Genomic DNA, 23,756 nt, shown 5'->3' with positions numbered 1-23,756 from the left:
TCTCACTTTTCCAGCAACAACTTGTAATGAACTTGGTAAAAGGTGTTTTCAGTTCAACTAGTTTATAAGACTTCAGTACAAAAAATAGAACTTAACCAAAATGAATTCCCGATGAAACATACACAAGCGAAACAGCTATTCAACCACACTATCATCATGGAAAAAAAGTTTGTTAAGCATTGTGCCACACTTAAACACAACACAAAATATACCATTTATTACGTAGTACTTGACAAGACATCCAAACACTACGAACAAAGCCTACAATGCTTTCAAGAGATATATCACACAACTATCCATTTGACTATGCAAATGATGACCATTTCTTCTATGCACTAGGAGCCAAAGCCTGAACCTCCTTGGGAAGCTCCGTCACCAGAAGCTGGTTATTCTGGTTGAACACAACTCTATATAGATCCTCAGCGTTCCAATCAACAATACGAGGCTGCAAAACAATAAAACAAATTATCAAAAATCATGACACATAGAAAGAAGAATACACAATCAGCCAAACACAGAAAAGTGAAAAGCTCAACTAGAACCCACGTCATTATTTCGAATGTTCTCAACGATCTTTTCACCATCATAGGATCCCGCATACTTCAGAGTATAATGGCCACATTCATTCACCCCTTGAAGTGGAACCTTGACAAACGTTGGTTTCTTTGCAAAAACCTCCCATTTGGGCTGCTTGCTCGCATTGTACTGAGCATCACCATACACAGCCTTCATTACTTGGACCAATCTAGAGATCCGTAAAAAAGAAAAGAAACCACACATTTTCAGGTCTCAGAAAAGCATAAACAAAGATGCGGGAAAATTAATCCAGTACAGATAATAAATGTCACTCACAATCTTCTCGCAGTCTTTACGATAGGTGTTCTTTGAAAGACGACGATTCTTCGGATAAGGTACAGAGTCAAGGATGTCGACGCTACTTCAGTACCGATTCATGACATATAAGGAAAAGTGGTTCACTTTCTTATCCTTTGGTAAAATCATAGGTTTGAATAGAGGCATCATGATCTAAAAACAAATGACCAAAAAAGAGATATTAAATATTCAAAAAAAAAGACCAGCATGACAACAAACAAATAAAACCAAAAATTAGCTAGTAGATCTCACAAGGTCGGCACTGAGCAAGTCTTCCTTATCTTTAACATAGCTCTTGAAATCTCTCGCTGCACTCTCCACATTAAACTCTTTATTTTCATCACCCTAAAACGTATAGTCAAGCACAACCTGCAAAAAAGCCAAAAAAGAAATAGACAGGGGAAAAGGATCAACGAGCAAAGTATTATTAAAACTTGTAAAACAATAGGCAGTCTTGTTTAACATAAACAAATGATCTGATTGATTACCGTGATGAAATATGGACTCAGCAATACCCTTTTTCCAGACGCAAAATCAGCATTTCTCTCGGGACCTTTCTTCCAATCATCAATGAGGAAGTACATTACATCACCCTCCATCATTTGCCCAGGTGCAAAAACTTCCCAGATGCGTTTCCGAGTGAAGCTAGTTACTCTATCATTAGGCTGAGGTATCATTGAGAATGTATTCCTGCAGCACACACAAGAAAAAAAGCAGGGGAAGCAAGATAAGGCATTCATAGTAGTTCAAGTTGTATAAAAAGGAACAATTCAGGTCATATTTATCTAGCAGTTACAAACAACAGAAGAAAAGAAGAGGAAACATAATGAGAGATACTCACTCGGCATACTTCTCACATGCTTCATCACTAAGCAACAGATTATACAACTTGCGAGCCTTGTCCAGATGAGGGAATTTATGAGGGTGAAGCTGCTGCACAGGGGAGCAAAACTTTAATTATAGGAGCTTTGGGCGCACGCTTCGTGCTTGTAACATTTCCAGACTCCAAAGCAGGATCCTTCCTAGCAGCACCAGCTCTACGGGCCACTATTCCAGCAAGGGGAGATAAACCCTTGGCAGCAGCGCTCCTGGTGACTCTTCCCATGCCAGCAATCTTGTCAAACGCATCATCATCGCTGTCTATTAATTCCACAGTGGGATTCTTGGGTGTAGAGGGGCTCTCTGCGCAAGCAGCCGTAGAACCTTTCAGAGCTCCCAACCGCCCCTTCATAACACCAGATCTTGTCTTTTTGGGAGAACGCCCCTGGCTAAAATCAATAGCTACGCGCTCGACTCCGATAACTGGCCGCCAAAGATCCTGTAGTCATGCTCACCAAGATCCAGCCACTCACCTGCAAAAATAAGAAAAGAAAAGACCGCATCAAGGGTAAGTTCAAATACATAATTCATGACAGTACTAATCAAGAAGTACAAGCTGCAAAAAATTACAAAAGGTCATGCATACGTACAGGTTTCGATGCCAAACAAACCCCGGAAGTCAACATCAAACACTCATAAATTCTTATCTAGCGGAGAACATAAGAAGAAATTGTTTGTAGCTATTCTTTCCGATCGATCTATCAAGAGTTCATACCAAAATAACACCGAAGAAAATTAAGATTTATAATACTCAATCCAACACAAAGAACCACAAAGAGTGCCCCAAGTTTTCTACCGGAGAAATAAAAGACGAGAACGTGCATCAACCCCTATGGATAGATTACCCCAATGTCACCTCGGGAATCCGCGAGTTTAGTGCCAAAACATATCTCAAGTGAATCAATATAATACCCCATTGTCACCACGAGTATTCATATGCAAGACATATTTCAAGTGCTCTCAAATCCATAAAAGTATTCAATCCAATAAAATGAAATATCATAGGGAAAACTCAATTCACAACAAGATAGAGAGGGGAAAACACCATATGATCCAACTATATTAACAAAGCCCGCGATACATCAAGATCGTGACATCTCAAGAACATGAGAGAGAGAGAGAGAGAGAGAACAAACACATAGCTACTGGTACAAACCCTCAGCCCCGAGGGTGGATTACTCCCTCCTCATCATGGTGGCCGCCGAGATGATGAAGATGGCCACTCGTGGTGATTTCCCCCTCCGGCGGAGTGCCGGAACGGGGTCTGGATTGGTTTTTCGTGGATACAGAGGCCTGCGGCGGCGGAACTTCTGATCTAGGTTATCCCCAGGGTTTTTGGAATATTTGGCACTTTATAGGGCGAAGAGGCGGTGCGGGAGGCCACCGAGGTACAATCATGCCTGTTAACAAAAGAAAAAAACAAAAGGGTACATCACAAACTCGAAAATACAGGAACACTGTCCTCCCAGCAACAAAAACAACTAACAAAAATCATTAAAAACGGATACTCACGTGTTTTTTTGCTGCGGCACCCGCACAAACTCGCAAGAGAAACCATCAATATGCGTCGGCGAGAACGGTTTGGCCCTGTCTATGTTGGACTCCCTCCAATGCTTCTTTATGTTATCTGTCATAGTCCTTCAGAATCTAACTGCATCACTCCAGGTTTCATCGCGGAGTGAATCAAGACAATCGAAACGACGTAACCTCAAATTCAGAACAATCAAGCACCAATGCCCAGATTCTTCGCTAGGCTTCATGGTAGCCGCAAATGACGACGGATCAAAAGCAGGGAAAAGAAACTGACAAAAAATCACAAAGGAAAAATGAATTTAACAAATCATAATGAAACAAAAAATTCAGCCTCCAAACAATAAAATAAAATAAGGAAATTGAAATTCAGAAGTACAAACAAAAATCAGATAATCATAAGTTCTAATTGAGTAAGCAATACACTACAAAAAATAAATGTTACTCAAGTTTATATCCACCGCCCAAACTTGCAACAAACATATCAGTTCAATGTCCTTGCGACAATAAGTGCATCTTTAAAAAAAGAAGGACACATCATTCATAAGTACAGGGGTAAAAGCAGGCTACTCAAGTTCATTCCCCCACCTCCCAAACTTGCAAGAAAACATGACAGTTCTAGTTCATGAGTACAAAAAGTTCAAGTTCACCTACTTGGTCAAAACCATCAGCCCTTGATCTCGTGAACCACTATAGCACATTGGCATCAATATTTCCATCAAGGATCTTCGTCTCCTGCACAAAAGGAACAACAACAGTTAGAAAATTGCCAAAACATGTTATCATCCTATCTACAAAACAAGATACTGACCGTCACCCATCTGGGAACTATCAACTTGTCAGTGTCTCGGTACTTCTGACGTAGAGAATATAAAACAACGTCAGCACTGTCTGAGTTGAGCATGCCAATGGGGACAAACGCTTTAGCAATAGAACCAACACTGGCATCACATTCTCTATTTTGAAACATCGTCTTGTCACTAACAAAACACAAAAGATGACATGAATTAAAACTACTGCAATAACAACAATAGTCATATGAGAGAAAGAAAAAGAGACGAAAATGATACGGGCAAAATCCCAAACTAACCGTTTCGCACGGTTCGTGCGCAACCTTGTAACAGCGAAGAAAAACAAATCAACCTTAACAACATTAGCACCTTCTGCTTGCAGAAAAAGAAGAAAAATTATAAGTTCAAGCACTACAAGTGAACATGTCCAAATGCCATAAATGAGAAGTACACCTCATTTACAAGTCCTTACCTGCACTATCAGCGTTTGACGACGGGAGTTCCTGGGATGACACCAATATTCCTCCAGTTTCAGGGTTTGACGATGGAAGATCTTGTGAGGACACCAATATGGCTGCACTTTCAGGGTCTGAAGAAAGAAAATCCTGGGACGACACGAGCGCCTCCTGCATCAAGGGGCTAGAAGAAATCGACAGAAGTAAATCATCATCCTCGGATGGCACCTCCTCCATGCTAGAGGCATCTTGCAATGCATCACCGTAATCAAGCCCTCCAGGCGGGAAATTTTCTGGCAGCAAATCTTCACAATCAGAAAGATTTTCATTCCCAGCAATACCAACACCAGACGATTTGGCATCAAGTATGCTGGCAGCACCAACATCCTCATCAACAACTTTGGTACCAACGTCGCGCCCACTACTCAATGGAACACCACGAGCATCATCTCCACCACTAACGACAGCCTCTCGCTCAACATCAGTCATCTGAAGAAATAAAAATTCAGAAAAAGTGAATAATATGAGCAAAACTAACAATAAAAATTAAGCTAGCAAGAGGTGCACAGAAAAAGCAAACCTTAGCAGCATTCACAGCAACATCATCGATCTTGCTGCTGCTAACATTCAAAGGAACATCACCAATGGTCGAACAAGGCTCATCGCCAACAACAGGACCCTGATTCATATGTAATGAAGCAAAGAAACAATGCTATTATTAGCAAAAATAAACACAAGGAATTAAACCACAGTAACAAAAAGGTAGGTATCACCTGCAAACTCTTAACGGTGTGGGATAGAAAAATGAACATGTAAGGCACATTGGTGCGCATGAAAATTCAAGAAATATGTATAAACACAACAAAAATAAAAAGGACGTGTCTAGTGGGCGGCCGGCTGCCCACTAGTGCGATCGAGCGGCCGGCCTGAAAAGGTAAGTACCGGTCCCCCCCGCGGTCCCGCGCTCCAGAAAAGGAAACTGACCACCAACCCGCGCGATCGAGCGGCCACTCCCGATACGCGGAAATAGAAGGAGAGAAAAGTCCTCCCCACGCTCCCACGTGGCCAGCTGTACCAACCCAGCCCTCCCACGCCCGCTCGCCCCCACGCCACCACGGTTCCTTCTTCTTCTCCACGAAAGAAGGGATTCAAGGCCCTTCTTCCTCCTCCTACACAGCCGCCATGGCAGCCACAAAGTAGAAGAAGAACCTGCTTCAAAAAAGATCTAAGGGCAGGGTGGTCAGAGCCATACCAGGCAACAACATCAGGGCAGGTAATTTCCCTCCCTCTGCCCCTCTTCACTTCCCCCCTTCTTCTACTACATATGTCAACCCCCTTCTCCATGGATCTAGCAGAAATCCATGGAGAAGCTGCTTCAAAAAGAGGTGGATCTGGCAAATAACCCCTCCCTCCCCCCATGAGTGTCATATCTGCAACTAAAAACAAGTACCACGAATTACTGTGCAACTAATCATGGATAGAAGCCTACTATTTCCTGGTTTGTGCAACTAAACACAAGTAATTAGGTTTAGTTGAACGCTAAACATGGTTTGAGGCCAAACTTTACTGAACATTTTTCTCACATGCATGCCAGCCAACTTTCCCCCACCTATATGTGTTAAACAAGCCAACTAAAGAAAGTTCAGTGCCCAACTGAAACATGATTCTAGCCAACTCAATATGCATTGTAGCCAAAACCTAAACATGCATTGTAGCCAACGGAAAATGCATAAGTGTGCAACTGAACCTGCATCCCAACCAACTGAACCTGTATTGTAGCAACTCAGCATGCATGATAGGCAGAACTGAACATGTATTCTGAGTGAACACTATAGAAACCCTGAAGTATATGTGCAATAAAAACATGTATCCTGGCCAACTGAACATGCATGCTGGCCAACTGAATATGCATGCTCGCCAACTGAAACATCTATTCTAGCCAATTGAACACATTGATTGTCCAACTGAACATGCATGCTGGCCAACTGAAAAAATGCATCCTCACCAACTGACACAACTATTCTAGCCAAAACCAAAAAATTGTAGTATGACAGCGAAAACACAAGAAACTTTTTACATAGCTAATGAAATCACAAACCATATTAAAATAGTCATGCATATATTCTTGTCCCACACATATATTCTGGTCCCAAACCTACTGCAAAGCTTTAGTGTAAAAAATATGTTGAATATACTAGAAGTAAATACAAAAATAGCGATGAAAAACATATATCTATAATTTGTCATCGAATTCTTTTTTCTTCTTTCACCTGGATTTCCCCGTCTCAATTGTGGCATAAAATTATGTCCAAATTATGTGCAGAAAAATCTAGATCAGGTCCTTGCCAACAGAAAACCTGCAGGTCATTGCAACAAACAGAGGGAAAAGTCAGAAAAACTCTGTTCTAAAAATAATCATGTTCTTGCCAACTATTTACAGCAAACTGTGCAACTAACATAACAAGGATGTGCAAACAAAAAAATGCATACCTGTTATAATAAAAGATTCTTGTATAGAGATGTTGCTTTTCGAACTAAGATTGTCATAAAATGGTGTGCAACTACCTACTTACTAAGGTTTTAGGTTGTTTGAAACACTCTTTGATAATTAAAACTTGACATCACTTCCTTCTTTTTTATATGCACTGGATGTGTGGCAGCAGCCAGAAAAAGGAAAAAAATGCTTGATCTCAATGAGTTGCCTCCTGATCTCAATGAGCTTCCTCATGATATGGATGAGCAACAACCCAACATACCGCAAGGGAATTGGACAGATAATGGGCGCTCTGTTTACTACACGCAGACAAGTCATGGGCCTACCCCTATGGACCATGACAATGTGGCAGGGCTGTCATCAACCCGTGGTGCCCCTGTAGTGGTGTCTTTGCAGTCAGAGAGCCATACTCTTGATGACACGGGCACCGCGGAAAATGTTCCTGGTCCAACTAGGACTGAGCTCGGTGCTGGCGCCGTTGACGGTGCTGTGCAAGGAGAAGAAGGAGAAGATGAGGCTGGTTCTCAGCCAATGGAACCCTGTGTTAGCATGAGGTTTGACACCCTTCAAATTGCTAAGGATCACTACAACAGCTACGCCTTATGGATGGGTTTCTCTATCAAAATGAACACGTCTAGACGGATAGGCAATGTATTGGTAAAACAACAGTTTTGCTGCAACAAGTACAAGAAGGCAAAAGCTGATGATGGAGGAGCTGAGGCTCCTCCTGTCCTGGACCTATACCAGATCCAAAACCTGTTGACACTGATGAGGAAATGGAAGATGAACCTCCAATCTTTCCTGAAGAGGAGGCTGGTGCTAGTAAGAAAATGCGAGACAATAAAGCAGACTCAGTGCAAAGCAAAAATGTTAGTGAAGCTGATGGATGGGCGATGGGAGGTGACACATTTTGTTCGTGACCACAACCATCCGCTGGTGAAAAAATCTTGATTGTCCAAATACTTGAGATCCCACCAAGGCATCTCTCCTGATGAAAAGGAGTTTTAGCGCATCTTCTATAACTGTAACTTGACTATAGGTGTGTTTCTATATCCCTTACAGAATTAAGTTTCCCTCTAGGCAGTCCAGTGTGCAACTGTTATGGTACTGTTGTGCAACTAAAATGCCTTCACTGTAAAACTAGATAATGTTCCTGCGCAACTAGATTACCTTCACTGTGCAACTACATAATGTCGTGTGTGCAAAAATGAAAGTGTTTTTTAAAAGGTGCAGCTGGTTGTCAATTTCCTGTAACTATCTTCTGTGCCAACACATATCGTATTATTGTGCAGCTGAATATGTGCATTCGTACGACTAATAAAATGTATATTGTTTCTTTTTGTATTATGCAGGACGCATGATGCATGTAATGGCAGAGTTCTATGGATCTGAGATGATGGTGCCGTTCGGACGAAAGGCAATAAAAAATCTGTGTACATGTTTCCGTAGAGATGACACAAAGGAGGGTGACCTGATTGAGACAATTGCGCACTTCAAGGATATACAAAAAACCGATCCAGAATTCTTCTATAAGGTGAAATATGAGGAAGAGGACAGAGTTGTCAACATATTTTGAGTGGATGGCTCAGCTCCAAAAGCTTATACAGAGGCGTACCACTATTGCATATCGTTTGACACCACCTACATGACCAACATGTACAATATGCCGTTCGCGCCCTTCATCGGAATAAACAGACATGGCCAATCTTTCATGCTGGGTTGCGTGTTTGTGAGTCAGGAGTTGGCATCGAGCTTTGATTGGGTCTTCGAAGCATTCCTAGAGGCTATGGATGGCAAACCTCCTGATAACTTCATCACCGATCAGGATGGTGCAATGAGGCAGTCAATACAGAGTATCTTTCTGACCACCGTGCACTGTTGTTGTCGATGGCACATCATGAAAAAGGCTCAGGAAAAAGTTGGTTGGCTGTTGTGCCAGAATCCAGGGCTCTCTGATGATTTCAACTACTGTGTTGACTTCCGCTTCACTATAGACGAGTTTGAGCAGAATTGGGCTGGGTTAATGATGAAGTACGAGGCTATGACACACACGCACTTTGAGAAGTTGTACGAATACACATCAACTTGGGTGCCGTGCTACTTCAAACACAGGTTCTTCCCCTTCCTACAGTCTACACAGCGTAGTGAGGGGTTCAACGCCGTCCTAAAAAGATATGTGAACCCACACAACTCAATGCTGAACTTCGTCAAGCAATATGAAAAAATTCAGAACCACATCCTTGCCAAGGAAGGCTGCAATGATTACAGGACAGAACACCTTGAGATTGAGCTATGGTCCAACTTCCCAATAGAGAGGCAAGCTTACAAAACCTACACTAGGGACCTTTACCGCAAGTTCAGAGAAGAGTGTGAGCTGATTGGACGTTATAATGCGTTCCAAGTTGGTGTTGACCTTTTTGAGCTTAGACCAAACCAAGAATTTGTTGCCAAATATGGTTCTCGAAACTACTTGGTGCAGGCAAGGGTGGCGGACGGTTCCTATTTGTGTGAGTGCTGCAAAATGGACAAGGACGGCATGCTGTGTTGCCACATCCTCAAGGTGTTCACCCATCTTGGAGTTGATGTCATACCGGAAAGGTACATGCTAAGACGGTGGACACCTACTGCTGTCCCTAGTGCGCCAGGGACCAGGTATGAGCAACCGGATGAAATGCCCCCTCAATCAAAGAAGCAGATAAGGGAGAAAAACATGATCTTCGATTTTCGGAAACTAGCCAAGTTTGCGAGTGGCTCTGATGCAGCACAAGAAATTGTATACAAGCATATGCGCGGAGCACGTACCGAGATTGGCCACCTGAACAAGTCCAAGAAAAAGAAAAAAAAAACAACTGCTGCTACGGGGCCATCAGATGATGGCAACCCTTGAGGACCTCCTCCACCTCCAGGCATCACTCAGGGGGCTCATCTGTCACATCCTAGTTAGTTCATGCATTAGAGTGTTGCGTCATGTCTACATTTCACAGAAACCTGAAATGGGGATGCCAGAAACCCCCAGCACCCCCCTGGAACAACTAGGGTTTACTAAAATTCTTTCAATGAACCTGAAATGCCCTCCATAAATGTTCACCACCTTTGGTCTTGGCTAAAACCTCTGCCAAAAATGGTTTCATATTTTTGGAGGCCATCTTGGATTTTTGCACAAGCCATAAGTATTTGCATTTGGGCATTTTAAATGCTATAAATATTTTTAAATGCCCAAATAATCTTGAAGGTATTTTTAGGCTGTTGGGAATAATCTCAAAGGTGCCTCAGAATATTTTCAGGATTTTTCCAAATGAAATAGTATTTTTACTATTTCAAAACACAGTACAGAAATAAATAAAAAGAGAAAAGAACAGAAGGCAGAAGACTTACCTAGCAGCCCACCTGGCGGCCCAGCACTATGCTGGGCCGCGCCAGTCAGCTGCCTGCTCTCGCCAGAGCAGGCAGAGAGGTGACGCCGGCGAGCGTGAGCTCGCCACGGCGCCAGCAGCTTGCCGCCCCCGCCGCGGATGAGCTGGCCGACCTCTCTCGACGCGCCCCGAGCCCCCGGACATCGCCATTCTCCCCCATCGCCTCTCCCTCGCCTTCTCCCCACCATGGCCGACACCGCCGCAGACACCTCACCGGAGTAACCGCGGCCACCGTCGACCTTGCGCCGTACTACCGTGTCCTACAGCACCGCCGTCGCCCACTCCTTCGAGCAAGCCGAGCCCCGAGCGCTCGTTTGCCCCGAAGCTCCGTCACCGACCTCGCCTTCGCCGCTCACCGTCGGAGATCCCCTCCGCCATCGCCACTGCTACAGATCGTCTCCGACCTCGCCGCCTGCTCCGTCGCAACTGCCGTGAGCATGGCCACCTTCCCATCCTCTCCTCTCTCTCTCTCTCGAGCTCTGTAGCCACCGCATGAAGCTCACCCGTACGCGCCGCCGCACGAGCTCGTCGCCGACGAGGCTCCGGCCATCCAACGGCCACACCACCGTAGCCATTAGCTTCACCGCAATGCCAGGAACCCGTAGCACCCTCGCACATTCCTCGCCGCGCTCTCTAGCTACCGTTTCGACTACGTCCGTACCCGGCAGCCGCCCGGCTCGTCGCCGGCGTCGATTCCGGCGACCCCGAGCTCCTCCACCACCACCAGTCGACGCGGTTCGCCCCCAGCTACACATAGGTACTCTCCGCCGTCCTTTTGGTCGCCGGAGGGGGATCCCGCACTCCACCGTCGCGTCTGGACGTCGCCGGCGGCTAAACGCCGGCGAGTCAACGTGGTTTGACCACAGGTCAACCCCCTAGGGTCAGTGACGAGTGGGGCCCGCCTGCTAACTAATCTGAGTTAGAATTAAAACTAATCCTAATTAAGTAATTACCTAACAGTGTCACTGACACAGGGGACCCACACGTCAGGTTTGACCTGGACGACCCCGTTGACCTGCTGACGTCACACTGACGTCAGGCTGACGCAGTAAAGCTTTTACTGGAATTATTCTTATATTGGAAATTCCAGAAATTATCACAAACTTCAAAAAATCATAGAAAATAATCTATAGCTCAGAATGAAAAGATTTATATATGAAAAATGATCAGAAAAATCCATTCTATCCATCTGCACTGGTTTCATGCATGATTAAGCAAGTTAACCTACTGTTTTATACAGAACAAGATAAAGCACTAACATGGGCCATTTATGAACTTGGAATTTGAATCTTTGATTCAAATTAGTCCAAACCCATCTGGTCTTAGTTGCATTAGCCCAATACATCCATTTTGCCATGTCCCATGCATGCATCATATTGTTGCACTTGCTTGGTGTTGATTGTGCTTCGATGTGTTCATTGTGGTAGGTCCTGCGTCCGAGGATATTCACGAGTATCCAACTGAAGGGCAGAATCCCACCACCACTTTGTCAGGCAAGCAACCCATTGATCATTTCGATACAAACCCATCTTCTCGCTTCTGCTCTCGTTTACTGCATTAAGACAACGCGATTCAAACTGCTGTGTGTTGCGGTAGTTGAACCCACTTTCCTTTGCATGACCTGTCATAGCCACAGTAACTAGATGAAACCCACTAGCATGTGTAGGAGTTGATTGAGCCTTGTTGTGTTCCTACAATGCTATGCTTGCTATGCTTAGAGTTGTGTCAGGTCTGGCTCATCAGGGTGATGAACTAGAGTGAAAGTGTGTGTGTCGGTAAAGAGAGTAAAGTGTTGAATACGATTTGGTAAAGGTATCGATGGGAGGCCATGTAGGAGTACATGGTGGGTTGTTTCATTGAGACCGTCCCTAAGAACTGAGATCTGTATGCGTGATTTAAGATTCAGCTACTACCACACATTGGGCCCGAAACCAATGGACCCCCTCGGCTTCTTATTCACCCTTGTCCTCTGTCCAGGAGTTGCACGTAGTTTCTGGTGTTTGTAGTAAGCTGGAGGCCGTGGACAGCGCTGACCAAGGGGTGGACTGTGATGCGGTAGGCTCGTGGCCCGGTGTACCGAGTCGCCCGTTTGGTGACCGGGAACCCTGCACACATCGTTCGCGGCCGTATGTGGAAACCTCGGCCGGACTCCCTGCGGATGGAACCTGAATAGGCGATAAACCTGGACTAGAGACTCGAGTGTTTAGGTAGGCTGTGGCCGACACCCACGTTGGGCTTCCGCTTGAAGGTTGCCGAGTACACGTCGTGTAGCGACGATAAGTGGTGAGAGCGTGTGTGACGAAGTACACCCCTGCAGGGTATGAAACTATTCGAATAGCCGCGTCCGCGGTAAAGGACTACTTGGTCGCTTATGCAGTTCATAGACAAGTAAATGGATACTACTAAAAGCCTCAAGATAAGTGTGAGTACCGCGGATGGCCCTCTCGTTGGATGACGAGGGAGGATCCACGGTGGAGTATTGAGATGGTGATTAGTGGACACGTGTGCGAAAACTATTTCACAAGTGGTGTACCATAGGATAGCTTAGCCAAGATTCAAAGCTGGCTTGCTGCAATAACCCCACTACCTTCTTGAGAATGAGCATGTATAGTAGGATCTGTTGTAAGACTTGCTGAGTACCTTTGTACTCATGTTGCCTAATTACTGTTTTCAGACGACAACACCGCCCCTTCTGACAGGTTCTACGTAGAACTCGACGACGACGAGTGACGCGCCACCCAGGTGGTGATCTAGGCTTGTGAAGGGCCTATGTAGATAGACAGGCTTCATCAAGCCTTCTTTCTTTCTAGTGTCTGTACCCAGACAGTCTGCTTCCGCATGTGCTTGTATGATTGTATGACTTGAGTGTCGGGTCATGTGACCCCTATCTGTATGAACAAGTTATGTAAGGCTCTCCGGAGCCCTTTAAATAAAGTACTTGAGTTGTAGAGTTTTGTTGTGATGCCATGTTGTATTTGCACATATCGAGCATATTGTGTGTATGTTTGAAATGCTTGGTATGTGTGGGATCCGACAATCTAGTTGTTTATCTTTAGCAGCCTCTCTTATGGGGAAATGTAGTCTAGTGCCTCCTTGAGCCATAGTAGTCCGCTACAGCCTGGTTCACTGGAGTCCTGCTAGCCCAGCACTACTGCTCTGGACACTTGACTGGCCGGCATGTGAGTCATATCGTTCCTGTGTCTGTCCCTTCGGGGAAATGTCACGCGGTGACATCCGGAGTCCTGCCTAGCCTGCTACAGCCCGGGTTCCCGGAGTCCTGTTAGCCCAGTGCTACAGCCCGGATTCACACGCTGCTGACCGACACGTTCGATGTTGATTCATGTATGCCTGTCCCCATACGTTAGTGCCGCTTTGGGTTCACGACTAGCCATGTCGGCCCGGGTTCTCTGTCATATGGATGCTAGCGACATTATCATATACGTGAGCCAAAAGGCGCAAACGGTCCCGGGCCATGGTAAGGCGACACCCGTGGGAGTACCGTGCGTGAGGCCGCAATGTTATATGAGGTGTTACAGGCTATATCGGTGTGACTTGGAATCGGGGTCCTGATAGCGTTGGCATCAGAGCCGGACTTCCTGTAGGTGCGATAAGCCAAACTGGTCGATGTCGAGTCTAGAAATGCTTTAGTTATATGTAGGGGAATTGATTGTGGGAGGGAACGTAAGGTGATTTTACTCCTTTACCTCATGCCCTCTGATCTGAGTCATACTCTTCTCATTCTACGCGGGTTAAGGACTAGGCTCTCTCCTCTCTATCAGGTTCATGTGTTACTAATCCGTAGTAACTTATAGGATTGTTGGTTCCATGCTTCGGTTCAGTTTCTATTACCCTAGTATGTTGTCGGTTGAACCAGAACCTTGACATGATGTTGTTGAGTGGTATTGCAAACTGTTGCGAATGTCTCAAATCCTTTTTTCGAGCATTTACAACCGTTATGCTGTCCAAATTCTCCTAGAAATACTAATGCCTTGCATTATTTCGTGCTTTCAGATGGCCACCCATTCCCAGAACCAAGTGGTTCGTCTGACCCGGTGCATCGGCGTACCTGGTCACACGGCCATGTTGGTCCGAGTGATGGTTGAGACAGGCTATCGTTGGTATCCCGAGTATACCGTCGAGGAGCAGTTCCGAGACTTTAATCAAAGTCAGTATCTTTGCACAGTCAGGATCTACCCATCCTATCCTGGAGCCACTGAACCCCTCCATTGCTCTTATGGACTTGGGGTTACTATCGAGATGTCTGTGCAGGACGCAGCTTACTCAATGATGACTATCATGCGAGCCAGAACTGCCTTGCTTCAGAACACCGACTTCTGCTATATGCCAGCAGCACTCCCTGGGGCACAGGGGTACTATCAGGCCACTTACTGTGATTCTACCCATGAGGACTCACTACTCCGTACCACCACTGAGATGCTTGAGGACAAGGACCGTGAGAATCGTGCCTTGCGAATGGAGCTCTTTAATGCTCGTGCTGATCACTGGGCCACTCTGACACGGTTTGCACCTGCCGTGCAAGCTGGGTTCATGGACATGAGGGACATATACCCCGTGCGATCTGGCCTGCCAGAATGTATGGAATGGCGTGATGTAGGAGGCATCACCCCTCCTCGTGGACCTCGTCTGCCACCGTTTGTTGGACCAAGGCCACACCCGAGTCCCTATGGACCGCAAGCTCCACAGGACCGACTGTTTCCAGATGATCATGTTCAGCTTCCAGGACATGGTGGTGACTTCTATGAGGATTACTACGGGGACGTCTGAGTTGGTAGTAGTTCCACCTATATTGTAACAGTTGTAATCCCCACAGTCCTGCGTGTCATGTGGGATACGACTTGGTGTGTATCACGTTCCGGAGGTGTAGAAAAATAATGTATAGGAGCTTGGAATGCCTCTGATGAGATGTATCGTCTTTCATCGTAGTTGTACCTTGGCATGGGCTTGTACTAAGCTATGTATGGCGTGTATGACCATTGGTATATGTATGTTGCTATGTTACCATGTCATACTGATGGTCATCTCTGCATTCCGTGTTATCCATTACATTCCGCATTTTCCCTATCAAGATTTAGCCATCCTCGTCTAAACCGTTGCTTTGTTTCTCCTAGGATGGTTAACACCCGCAACAACCCTGCTGTCCAGGCGCAGGGTGAAGCCAATGCAGCCAGGGCGGAGGATCTGCCCCAACCGCCTTCACTGGCCGAAGTTATTATGGAGGCAGAAAGAAACAAGCGTGAGACTAACCGCTTGCTAGAGCGAATTGAGCAGAATACTGCACGTCACCAGAGGAATGACCTGGTGTCCATCAATGACTTTATCAAGCTGTACCCACCGAAGTTCAACCACTCCGTCGAGCCCCTTGATGCGGATGATTGGCTTCGCAGCATCACCCATAAGCTACATTCTGCCAACGTAGCCGAAGCCGATAAGGTTACCTACGCTGCCTATCACCTCGAAGGCCCTGCTAGCCTTTGGTGGGAGAACTTTGAGGCTATGCGCCCAGCTGGCCAAATCACTACTTGGGCTGAATTCAATGAGGCTTTCCGTGAGCATCACATTCCGGAGGGTCTCATAGATCGTAAGCGGGAAGAATTCTGCAACTTCACCCAAGGCAGACTGACCGTGGATGCTTACAGCCGTGAGTTTGGAAATCTAGCACGCTATGCTCCTGAAGAGGTATCCACCGACGCCAAGAAGCAGGCAAGGTTCCGCAAGGGACATAGCCCCGAGCTTCGCCGTGATCTCCGTCTGCATGAGTGCACCTCTTTCCAGAAGTTGGTCAATAAGGCCATCAGTGCCGAGACAGGACAAACTGACTACGACGCTACACGCAAGCACTCTCGTGACTTTGGTTCCTCATCTGGCTCCGGATCCCAGAAGCGCCGGGTCTGGATTCCAAATACTGCTCTGCCACCCAGGTTCACTCCGAGGCCATCCTTCGAGGCGCCTCGCCCCAACCAGCAGCATGCACCGCCCAAGGTTTATGGTGGCCCCGCTGCTAATGCTGCTCCACGCCCCAATATTGTGACATGCTTCAAGTGTGGAGAAACGGGTCACTATTTGCGCGAGTGCCCCCGAAACAACCTAAATCAACCTGGACAGTCCGTTGGCCGTGGTAAGCCAGCAGGAAAGACTTACTACGCCAAGCCAGCCACCACTGCACGTGGCCATGTCAACTACGTTTCAGCTGAAGAAACTCATGAGGATCCCAACGTCGTCCTTGGTACGCTCCTTGTTAATTGCCATCCGGCAACTGTTCTTTTCGATACTGGAGCATCTCATTCATTTATCTCTGAGAGCTATGCTCGATTACACAACACCACATTTAGTGACATGCCTACTTCCATGGAAATTCAAACTCCTGGTTCTAGATGGCAAACCTCTAAGATAAGCCATGGAAATGAAATTCTTGTTGACAGACTGGTCTTCCTTGCATCACTAATAGGTCTCAAGTCCTCGGACATAAACATCATCTTGGGTATGGACTGGATGTCAGCTCATTATGCTAAGATTGATTGTTCTACTAGAACTGTTCAACTCACCCATCCGTCGGGCAAGACAGTTAATGTTTTGACCCGAGTGTCTAAGCGTCAGCTCTACTCACTAAATGCCAACCCTCTCCCAGACCTCGAAGATGTGCCGGTAGTCCGTGACTTTCCGGATGTCTTCCCTGAAGAACTGCCAGGTATCCCACCTGACAGGGATGTTGAGTTCGTGATAGACCTCGTTCCAGGAACCGTCCCAATCTCCAGAAGACCCTATAAGATGGCACCCCTAGAGCTAGCCGAGCTTAAGAAACAACTCGATGAGTCCTTGAAAAAGGGTTTCATTCGTCCTAGTTCTTCTCCGTGGGCTTGCCCCGTCCACTTCGTCAAGAAGAAGGATGGTACGGATCGGATGGTTGTAGATTACCGACCCGTCAACCTAGTCACAATCAAGAACAAGTATCCGCTTCCCAGGATCAACGACCTGTATGATCAGCTCGCTGGATCCTCAGTCTTCTCTAAAATGGATTTGAGGTTGGGCTACCATCAAATCAAAATCAAGAACGGGGACATTCCTAAAACGGCCTTTGTTACTCGTTATGGCCAATACGAGTATACAGTCATGTCCTTCGGTTTAACCAATGCTCCAGCCACCTTCTCTCGGTTAATGAACTCAATCTTCATGGAGTATTTGGATAAATTCGTCGTAGTATACCTCGATGATATACTCATCTACTCCAAGAACGAGGCAGAACATGCCGAGCATCTAAGGCTAGTACTAACGAAACTTCGAGAGCATCGCCTTTATGCTAAATTCTCCAAGTGTGAATTCTGGTTGCCAGAAGTGACCTATCTAGGCCACGTGATCTCTGGTAAGGGTATTGCTGTCAATCCCGAACGAGTTCAAGCCATCCTTGACTGGACTCCCCCTGAAACGGTCAAGCAACTTCGGAGTTTCCTTGGCTTAGCGAGCTACTGCCGCCGCTTCGTCGAGAATTTCTCCAAGGTTGCTAAACCTCTAACCGAACTCCTCAAGAAAGATAAAAAGTTTGAGTGCACCTCACAGTGCGAGTTCAGCTTTCAGGAACTGAAAAGACGCCTGACATCTGCCCCCGTACTCGTACCACCAGATTTTTCTAAGGACTTTGTTATCTATTGCGACGCCTCGCGACAAGGACTAGGTTGCATACTCATGCAAGATCGTCATGTGATTGCCTACGCTTCCCGACAGTTGCGTCCACATGAGGATAATTATCCCACACATGATCTAGAGCTTGCAGCCGTAGTCCATGCACTCAAAACATGGCGACATTACCTTCTCGGTAATCGTTGCGAGATTTTCACAGGCCACCAGAGTCTGAAATACATCTTCACTCAACCGGATTTGAATCTTAGGCAAAGACGTTGGGTTGAGTTGATCTCAGACTACGACTTAGGAATTACTTACACCCCGGGCAAAGCCAACGTCATGGCTGATGCGCTAAGCCATAAATCCTATTGTAACAACTTGATGTTACAACAAAGTCAACCACTTCTCCACGAGGAATTCTGTAAGCTTAACCTTCACATTGTTCCTCAAGGATTTCTATCCACCCTGGTGGCGAAACCTACCCTTACGGATCAGATCATTAAAGGTCAGAAGGTAGATCCGGGAATCTCCCGTATTAAGAGAAACATCAAGAAAGGAGTTGCGGATTGTTTCTCCGTTGATGACCAAGGTGTTGTGCTCTTTGGAGACCGCCTAGTGGTTCCCAAGGTACGCAACCTGAGGCTATTGATCCTTAAGGAAGCTCATGAATCTCCTCTCACCATTCATCCCGGTAGTACTAAAATGTATCAAGACCTACGCCAGAGGTTTTGGTGGACTAGGATGAAGAGAGAAATTGCTCAATACATTGCTAATTGCGACGTCTGCCGTCGAGTTAAAGCAGAGCATCAACGGCCTGCTGGCACCCTTCAGCCTCTAGCTATTCCTGAATGGAAATGGGATAAAATCGGTATGGATTTCATTACCGGGTTTCCCAGGACCAAGAGAGGGAATAATGCTATCTTCGTTGTTGCCGATCGTCTTTCCAAAGTAGCCCACTTCCTACCTGTTCGTGAGAGTATAACCACTAGCCAGCTAGCAGACTTGTACATCTCCGGAATAGTGTCTCTTCATGGTGTTCCATTGGAAATTAACTCAGACCGTGGAAGTCTCTTCACCTCTCAATTTTGGGAAAGTTTCCAAAATGCTATGGGAACTCGTCTCTCTTTTAGCACCGCCTTTCACCCTCAATCAAGTGGTCAGGTAGAACGAGTTAATCAAATTCTGGAGGATATGCTCCGAGCTTCTATCATCTCCTTCGGCATGGATTGGGAGAAATGCCTTCCATTCGCCGAGTTCGCTTATAATAATAGTTACCAAGCTAGTTTGGGCAAAGCCCCTTTCGAGGTTCTCTATGGACGAAAATGTCGAACGCCCCTTAACTGGTCGGAAACCGGGGAAAGACAACTCTTTGGCCCGGATATGATCCAGGAAGCAGAAGAGCAGGTTCGCATTATTCGTAGGAAATTGAAAACAGCCCAATCTCGCCAAAAGAGCCATTATGATCGCAAACATAGGGCTATGACTTTTGAGGTTGACGAGAAGGCTTACCTTCGGGTGACTCCTTTAAAGGGAACCCATCGATTCGGTATCAAAGGCAAATTGGCCCCTCGCTACATTGGACCCTTTCGCATTCTTGCCAAGCGAGGAGAAGTTGCCTACCAATTGGAACTACCTCCGCATCTTTCCAAGGTTCATGATGTCTTCCACGTATCTCAACTCAGCCGTTGCTTCTCGGATCCTATCCGTGGAGTGGACCACGAAACACTTGATCTCCAAGATAATCTCACATATCGGGAGTATCCCGTTCGAATCCTTGATCAAGCCGAGCGTACCACTCGACGCCGAAACATCAAGTATCTCAAAGTTCAATGGTCACACCATTCCGAGAAAGAAGCTACTTGGGAAAGGGAGGATCGTCTTCGACTTGAGTACCCCACCTTCTTCCCAACGGATCCTAAATCTCGGGACGAGATTCTTTTGAGTGGGGGTGAGTTGTCACATCCTAGTTAGTTCATGCATTAGAGTGTTGCATCATGTCTACATTTCACAGAAACCTGAAATGGGGATGCCAGAAACCCCCAGCACCCCCCTGGAACAACTAGGGTTTACTAAAATTCTTTCAATGAACCTGAAATGCCCTCCATAAATGTTCACCACCTTTGGTCTTGGCTAAAACCTCTGCCAAAAATGGTTTCATATTTTTGGAGGCCATCTTGGATTTTTGCACAAGCCATAAGTATTTGCATTTGGGCATTTTAAATGCTATAAATATTTTTAAATGCCCAAATAATCTTGAAGGTATTTTTAGGCTGTTGGGAATAATCTCAAAGGTGTCTCAGAATATTTTCAGGATTTTTCCAAATGAAATAGTATTTTTACTATTTCAAAACACACTACAGAAATAAATAAAAAGAGAAAAGAACAGAAGGCAGAAGACTTACCTGGCAGCCCACCTGGCGGCCCAGCACTGTGCTGGCCCGCGCCAGTCAGCTGCCTGCTCTCGCCAGAGCAGGCAGAGAGGTGATGCCGGCGAGCGTGAGCTCGCCACGGCGCCAGCAGCTTGCCGCCCCCGCCGCGGATGAGCTGGCCGACCTCTCTCGACGCGCCCCGAGCCCCCGGACATCGCCATTCTCCCCCATCGCCTCTCCCTCGCCTTCTCCCCACCATGGCCGAGGCCGCCGCAGGCACCTCACCGGAGTAACCGCGGCCACCGTCGACCTTGCGCCGTACTACCGTGTCCTACAGCACCGCCGTCGCCCACTCCTTCGAGCAAGGCGAGCCCCGAGCGCTCGTTTGCCCCGAAGCTCCGTCACCGACCTCGCCTTCGCCGCTCACCGTCGGAGATCCCCTCCGCCGTCGCCACTGCTACAGCTCGTCTCCGACCTCGCCGCCTGCTCCGTCGCAACCGCCGTGAGCATGGCCACCTTCCCATCCTCTCCTCTCTCTCTCTCGAGCTCTGTAGCCACTGCACGAAGCTCACCCGTACGCGCCGCCGCACGAGCTCGTCGCCGACGAGGCTCCGGCCATCCAACGGCCACACCACCGTAGCCATTAGCTTCACCGCAACGCCAGGAACCCGTAGCACCCTCGCACATTCCTCGCCGCGCTCTCTAGCTACGGTTTCGACTATGTCCGTACCCGGCAGCCGCCCGGCTCGTCGCCGCGTCGATTCCGGCGACCCCGAGCTCCTCCACCACCACCAGTCGACGCGGTTCGCCCCCAGCTACACATAGGTACTCTCCGCCGTCCTTTTGGTCGCCGGAGGGGGATCCCGCACTCCATCGCCGCGTCTGGACGTCGCCGGCGGCTAAACGCCGGCGAGTCAACGTGGTTTGACCACAGGTCAACCCCCCCAGGGTCACTGACGAGTGGGGCCCGCCTGCTAACTAATCTGAGTTAGAATTAAAACTAATCCTAATTAACTAATTACCTAACAGTGTCACTGACACAGGGGACCCACACGTCAGGTTTGACCTGGACGACCCCGTTGACCTGCTGACGTCACACTGACGTCAGGCTGACGCAGTAAAGCTTTTACTGGAATTATTCTTATATTGGAAATTCCAGAAATTATCACAAACTTCAAAAAATCATAGAAAATAATCTATAGCTCAGAATGAAAAGATTTATATATGAAAAATGATCAGAAAAATCCATTCTATCCATCTGCACTGGTTTCATGCATGATTAAGCAAGTTAACCTACTGTTTTATACAGAACAAGATAAAGCACTAACATGGGCCATTTATGAACTTGGAATTTGAATCTTTGATTCAAATTAGTCCAAACCCATCTGGTCTTAGTTGCATTAGCCCAATACATCCATTTTGCCATGTCCCATACATGCATCATATTGTTGCACTTGCTTGGTGTTGATTGTGCTTCGATGTGTTCATTGTGGTAGGTCCTGCCTCCGAGGATATTCACGAGTATCCAACTGAAGGGCAGAATCCCACCACCACTTTGTCAGGCAAGCAACCCATTGATCATTTCGATACAAACCCATCTTCTCGCTTCTGCTCTCGTTTACTGCATTAAGACAACGCGATTCAAACTGCTGTGTGTTGCGGTAGTTGAACCCACTTTCCTTTGCATGACCTGTCATTGCCACAGTAACTAGATGAAACCCACTAGCATGTGTAGGAGTTGATTGAGCCTTGTTGTGTTCCTACAATGCTATGCTTGCTATGCTTAGAGTTGTGTCAGGTCTGGCTCATCAGGGTGATGAACTAGAGTGAAAGTGTGTGTGTCGGTAAAGAGAGTAAAGTGTTGAATACCATTTGGTAAAGGTATCGATGGGAGGCCATGTAGGAGTACATGGTGGGTTGTTTCATTGAGACCGTCCCTAAGAACTGAGATCTGTATGCGTGATTTAAGATTCAGCTACTACCACACATTGGGCCCGAAACCAATGGACCCCCTCGGCTTCTTATTCACCCTTGTCCTCTGTCCAGGAGTTGCACGTAGTTTCTGGTGTTTGTAGTAAGCTGGAGGCCGTGGACAGCGCTGACCAAGGGGTGGGCTGTGATGCCGTAGGCTCGTGGCCCGGTGTACCGAGTCGCCCGTTTGGTGACCGGGAACCCTGCACACATCGTTCGGGGCCGTATGTGGAAACCTCGGCCGGACTCCCTGCGGATGGAACCTGAATAGGCGATAAACCTGGACTAGAGACTCGAGTGTTTAGGTAGGCTGTGGCCGACACCCACGTTGGGCTTCCGCTTGAAGGTTGCCGAGTACACGTCGTGTAGCGACGATAAGTGGTGAGAGCGTGTGTGATGAAGTACACTCCTGCAGGGTATGAAACTATTCGAATAGCCGCGTCCGCGGTAAAGGACTACTTGGTCGCTTATGCAGTTCATAGACAAGTAAATGGATACTACTAAAAGCCTCAAGATAAGTGCGAGTACCGCGGATGGCCCTCTCGTTGGATGACGAGGGAGGATCCATGGTGGAGTATTGAGATGGTGATTAGTGGACTCGTGTGCGAAAACTATTTCACAAGTGGTGTACCGTAGGATAGCTTAGCCAAGAGTCAAAGCTGGCTTGCTGCAATAACCCCACTACCTTCTTGAGAATGAGCATGTATAGTAGGATCTGTTGTAAGACTTGCTGAGTACCTTTGTACTCATGTTGCCTAATTACTGTTTTCAGACGACAACACCGCTCCTTCTGACGGGTTCTACGTAGAACTCGACGACGACGAGTGACGCGCCACCCAGGTGGTGATCTAGGCTTGTGAAGGGCCTATGTAGATAGACAGGCTTCGTCAAGCCTTCTTTCTTTCTAGTGTCTGTACCCAGACAGTTTGCTTCCGCATGTGCTTGTATGATTGTATGACTTGAGTGTCGGGTCATGTGACCCCTATCTGTATGAACAAGTTATGTAAGGCTCTCCGGAGCCCTTTAAATAAAGTACTTGAGTTGTAGAGTTTTGTTGTGATGCCATGTTGTATTTGCACATATCGAGCATATTGTGTGTATGTTTGAAATGCTTGGTATGTGTGGGATCCGACAATCTAGTTGTTTATCTTTAGCAGCCTCTCTTATGGGGAAATGTAGTCTAGTGCCTCCTTGAGCCATAGTAGTCCGCTACAGCCCGGTTCACCGGAGTCTTGCTAGCCCAGCACTACTGCTCTGGACACTTGACTGGCCGGCATGTGAGTCATATCGTTCCTGTGTCTGTCCCTTCGGGGAAATGTCACGCGGTGACATCCGGAGTCCTGCCT

The 23,756-nt window shown here is 46.8% G+C and overlaps 1 protein-coding gene across 1 annotated transcript; it reads left to right on the top strand.

Annotated features, from left to right (window-relative positions):
• Positions 1-8,667: 8,667 nt before the first annotated feature.
• Positions 8,668-9,909, top strand: LOC109740467 (protein FAR1-RELATED SEQUENCE 5-like). Its single transcript, XM_020299527.1, has one exon. It carries the CDS (start codon positions 8,668-8,670, stop codon positions 9,907-9,909), a length of 1,242 nt encoding a protein of 413 aa, XP_020155116.1.
• The last annotated feature ends 13,847 nt before the right edge of the window (positions 9,910-23,756 follow it).

Source organism: Aegilops tauschii, chromosome 4 (genome assembly GCF_002575655.3).
Source record: "Aegilops tauschii subsp. strangulata cultivar AL8/78 chromosome 4, Aet v6.0, whole genome shotgun sequence".
NCBI classification, from domain to species: domain Eukaryota; kingdom Viridiplantae; phylum Streptophyta; class Magnoliopsida; order Poales; family Poaceae; genus Aegilops; species Aegilops tauschii.
The sequence above is the reverse complement of the archived record's forward strand: the minus strand, read 5'-3'. Positions and strand labels throughout refer to the sequence as shown.

What these genes read in the sequence shown, in the direction of transcription:
- LOC109740467 (XM_020299527.1), top strand. Translation starts at nt 8,668, where the DNA reads ATGACCAACATGTACAATATGCCGTTCGCGCCCTTCATCGGAATAAAC.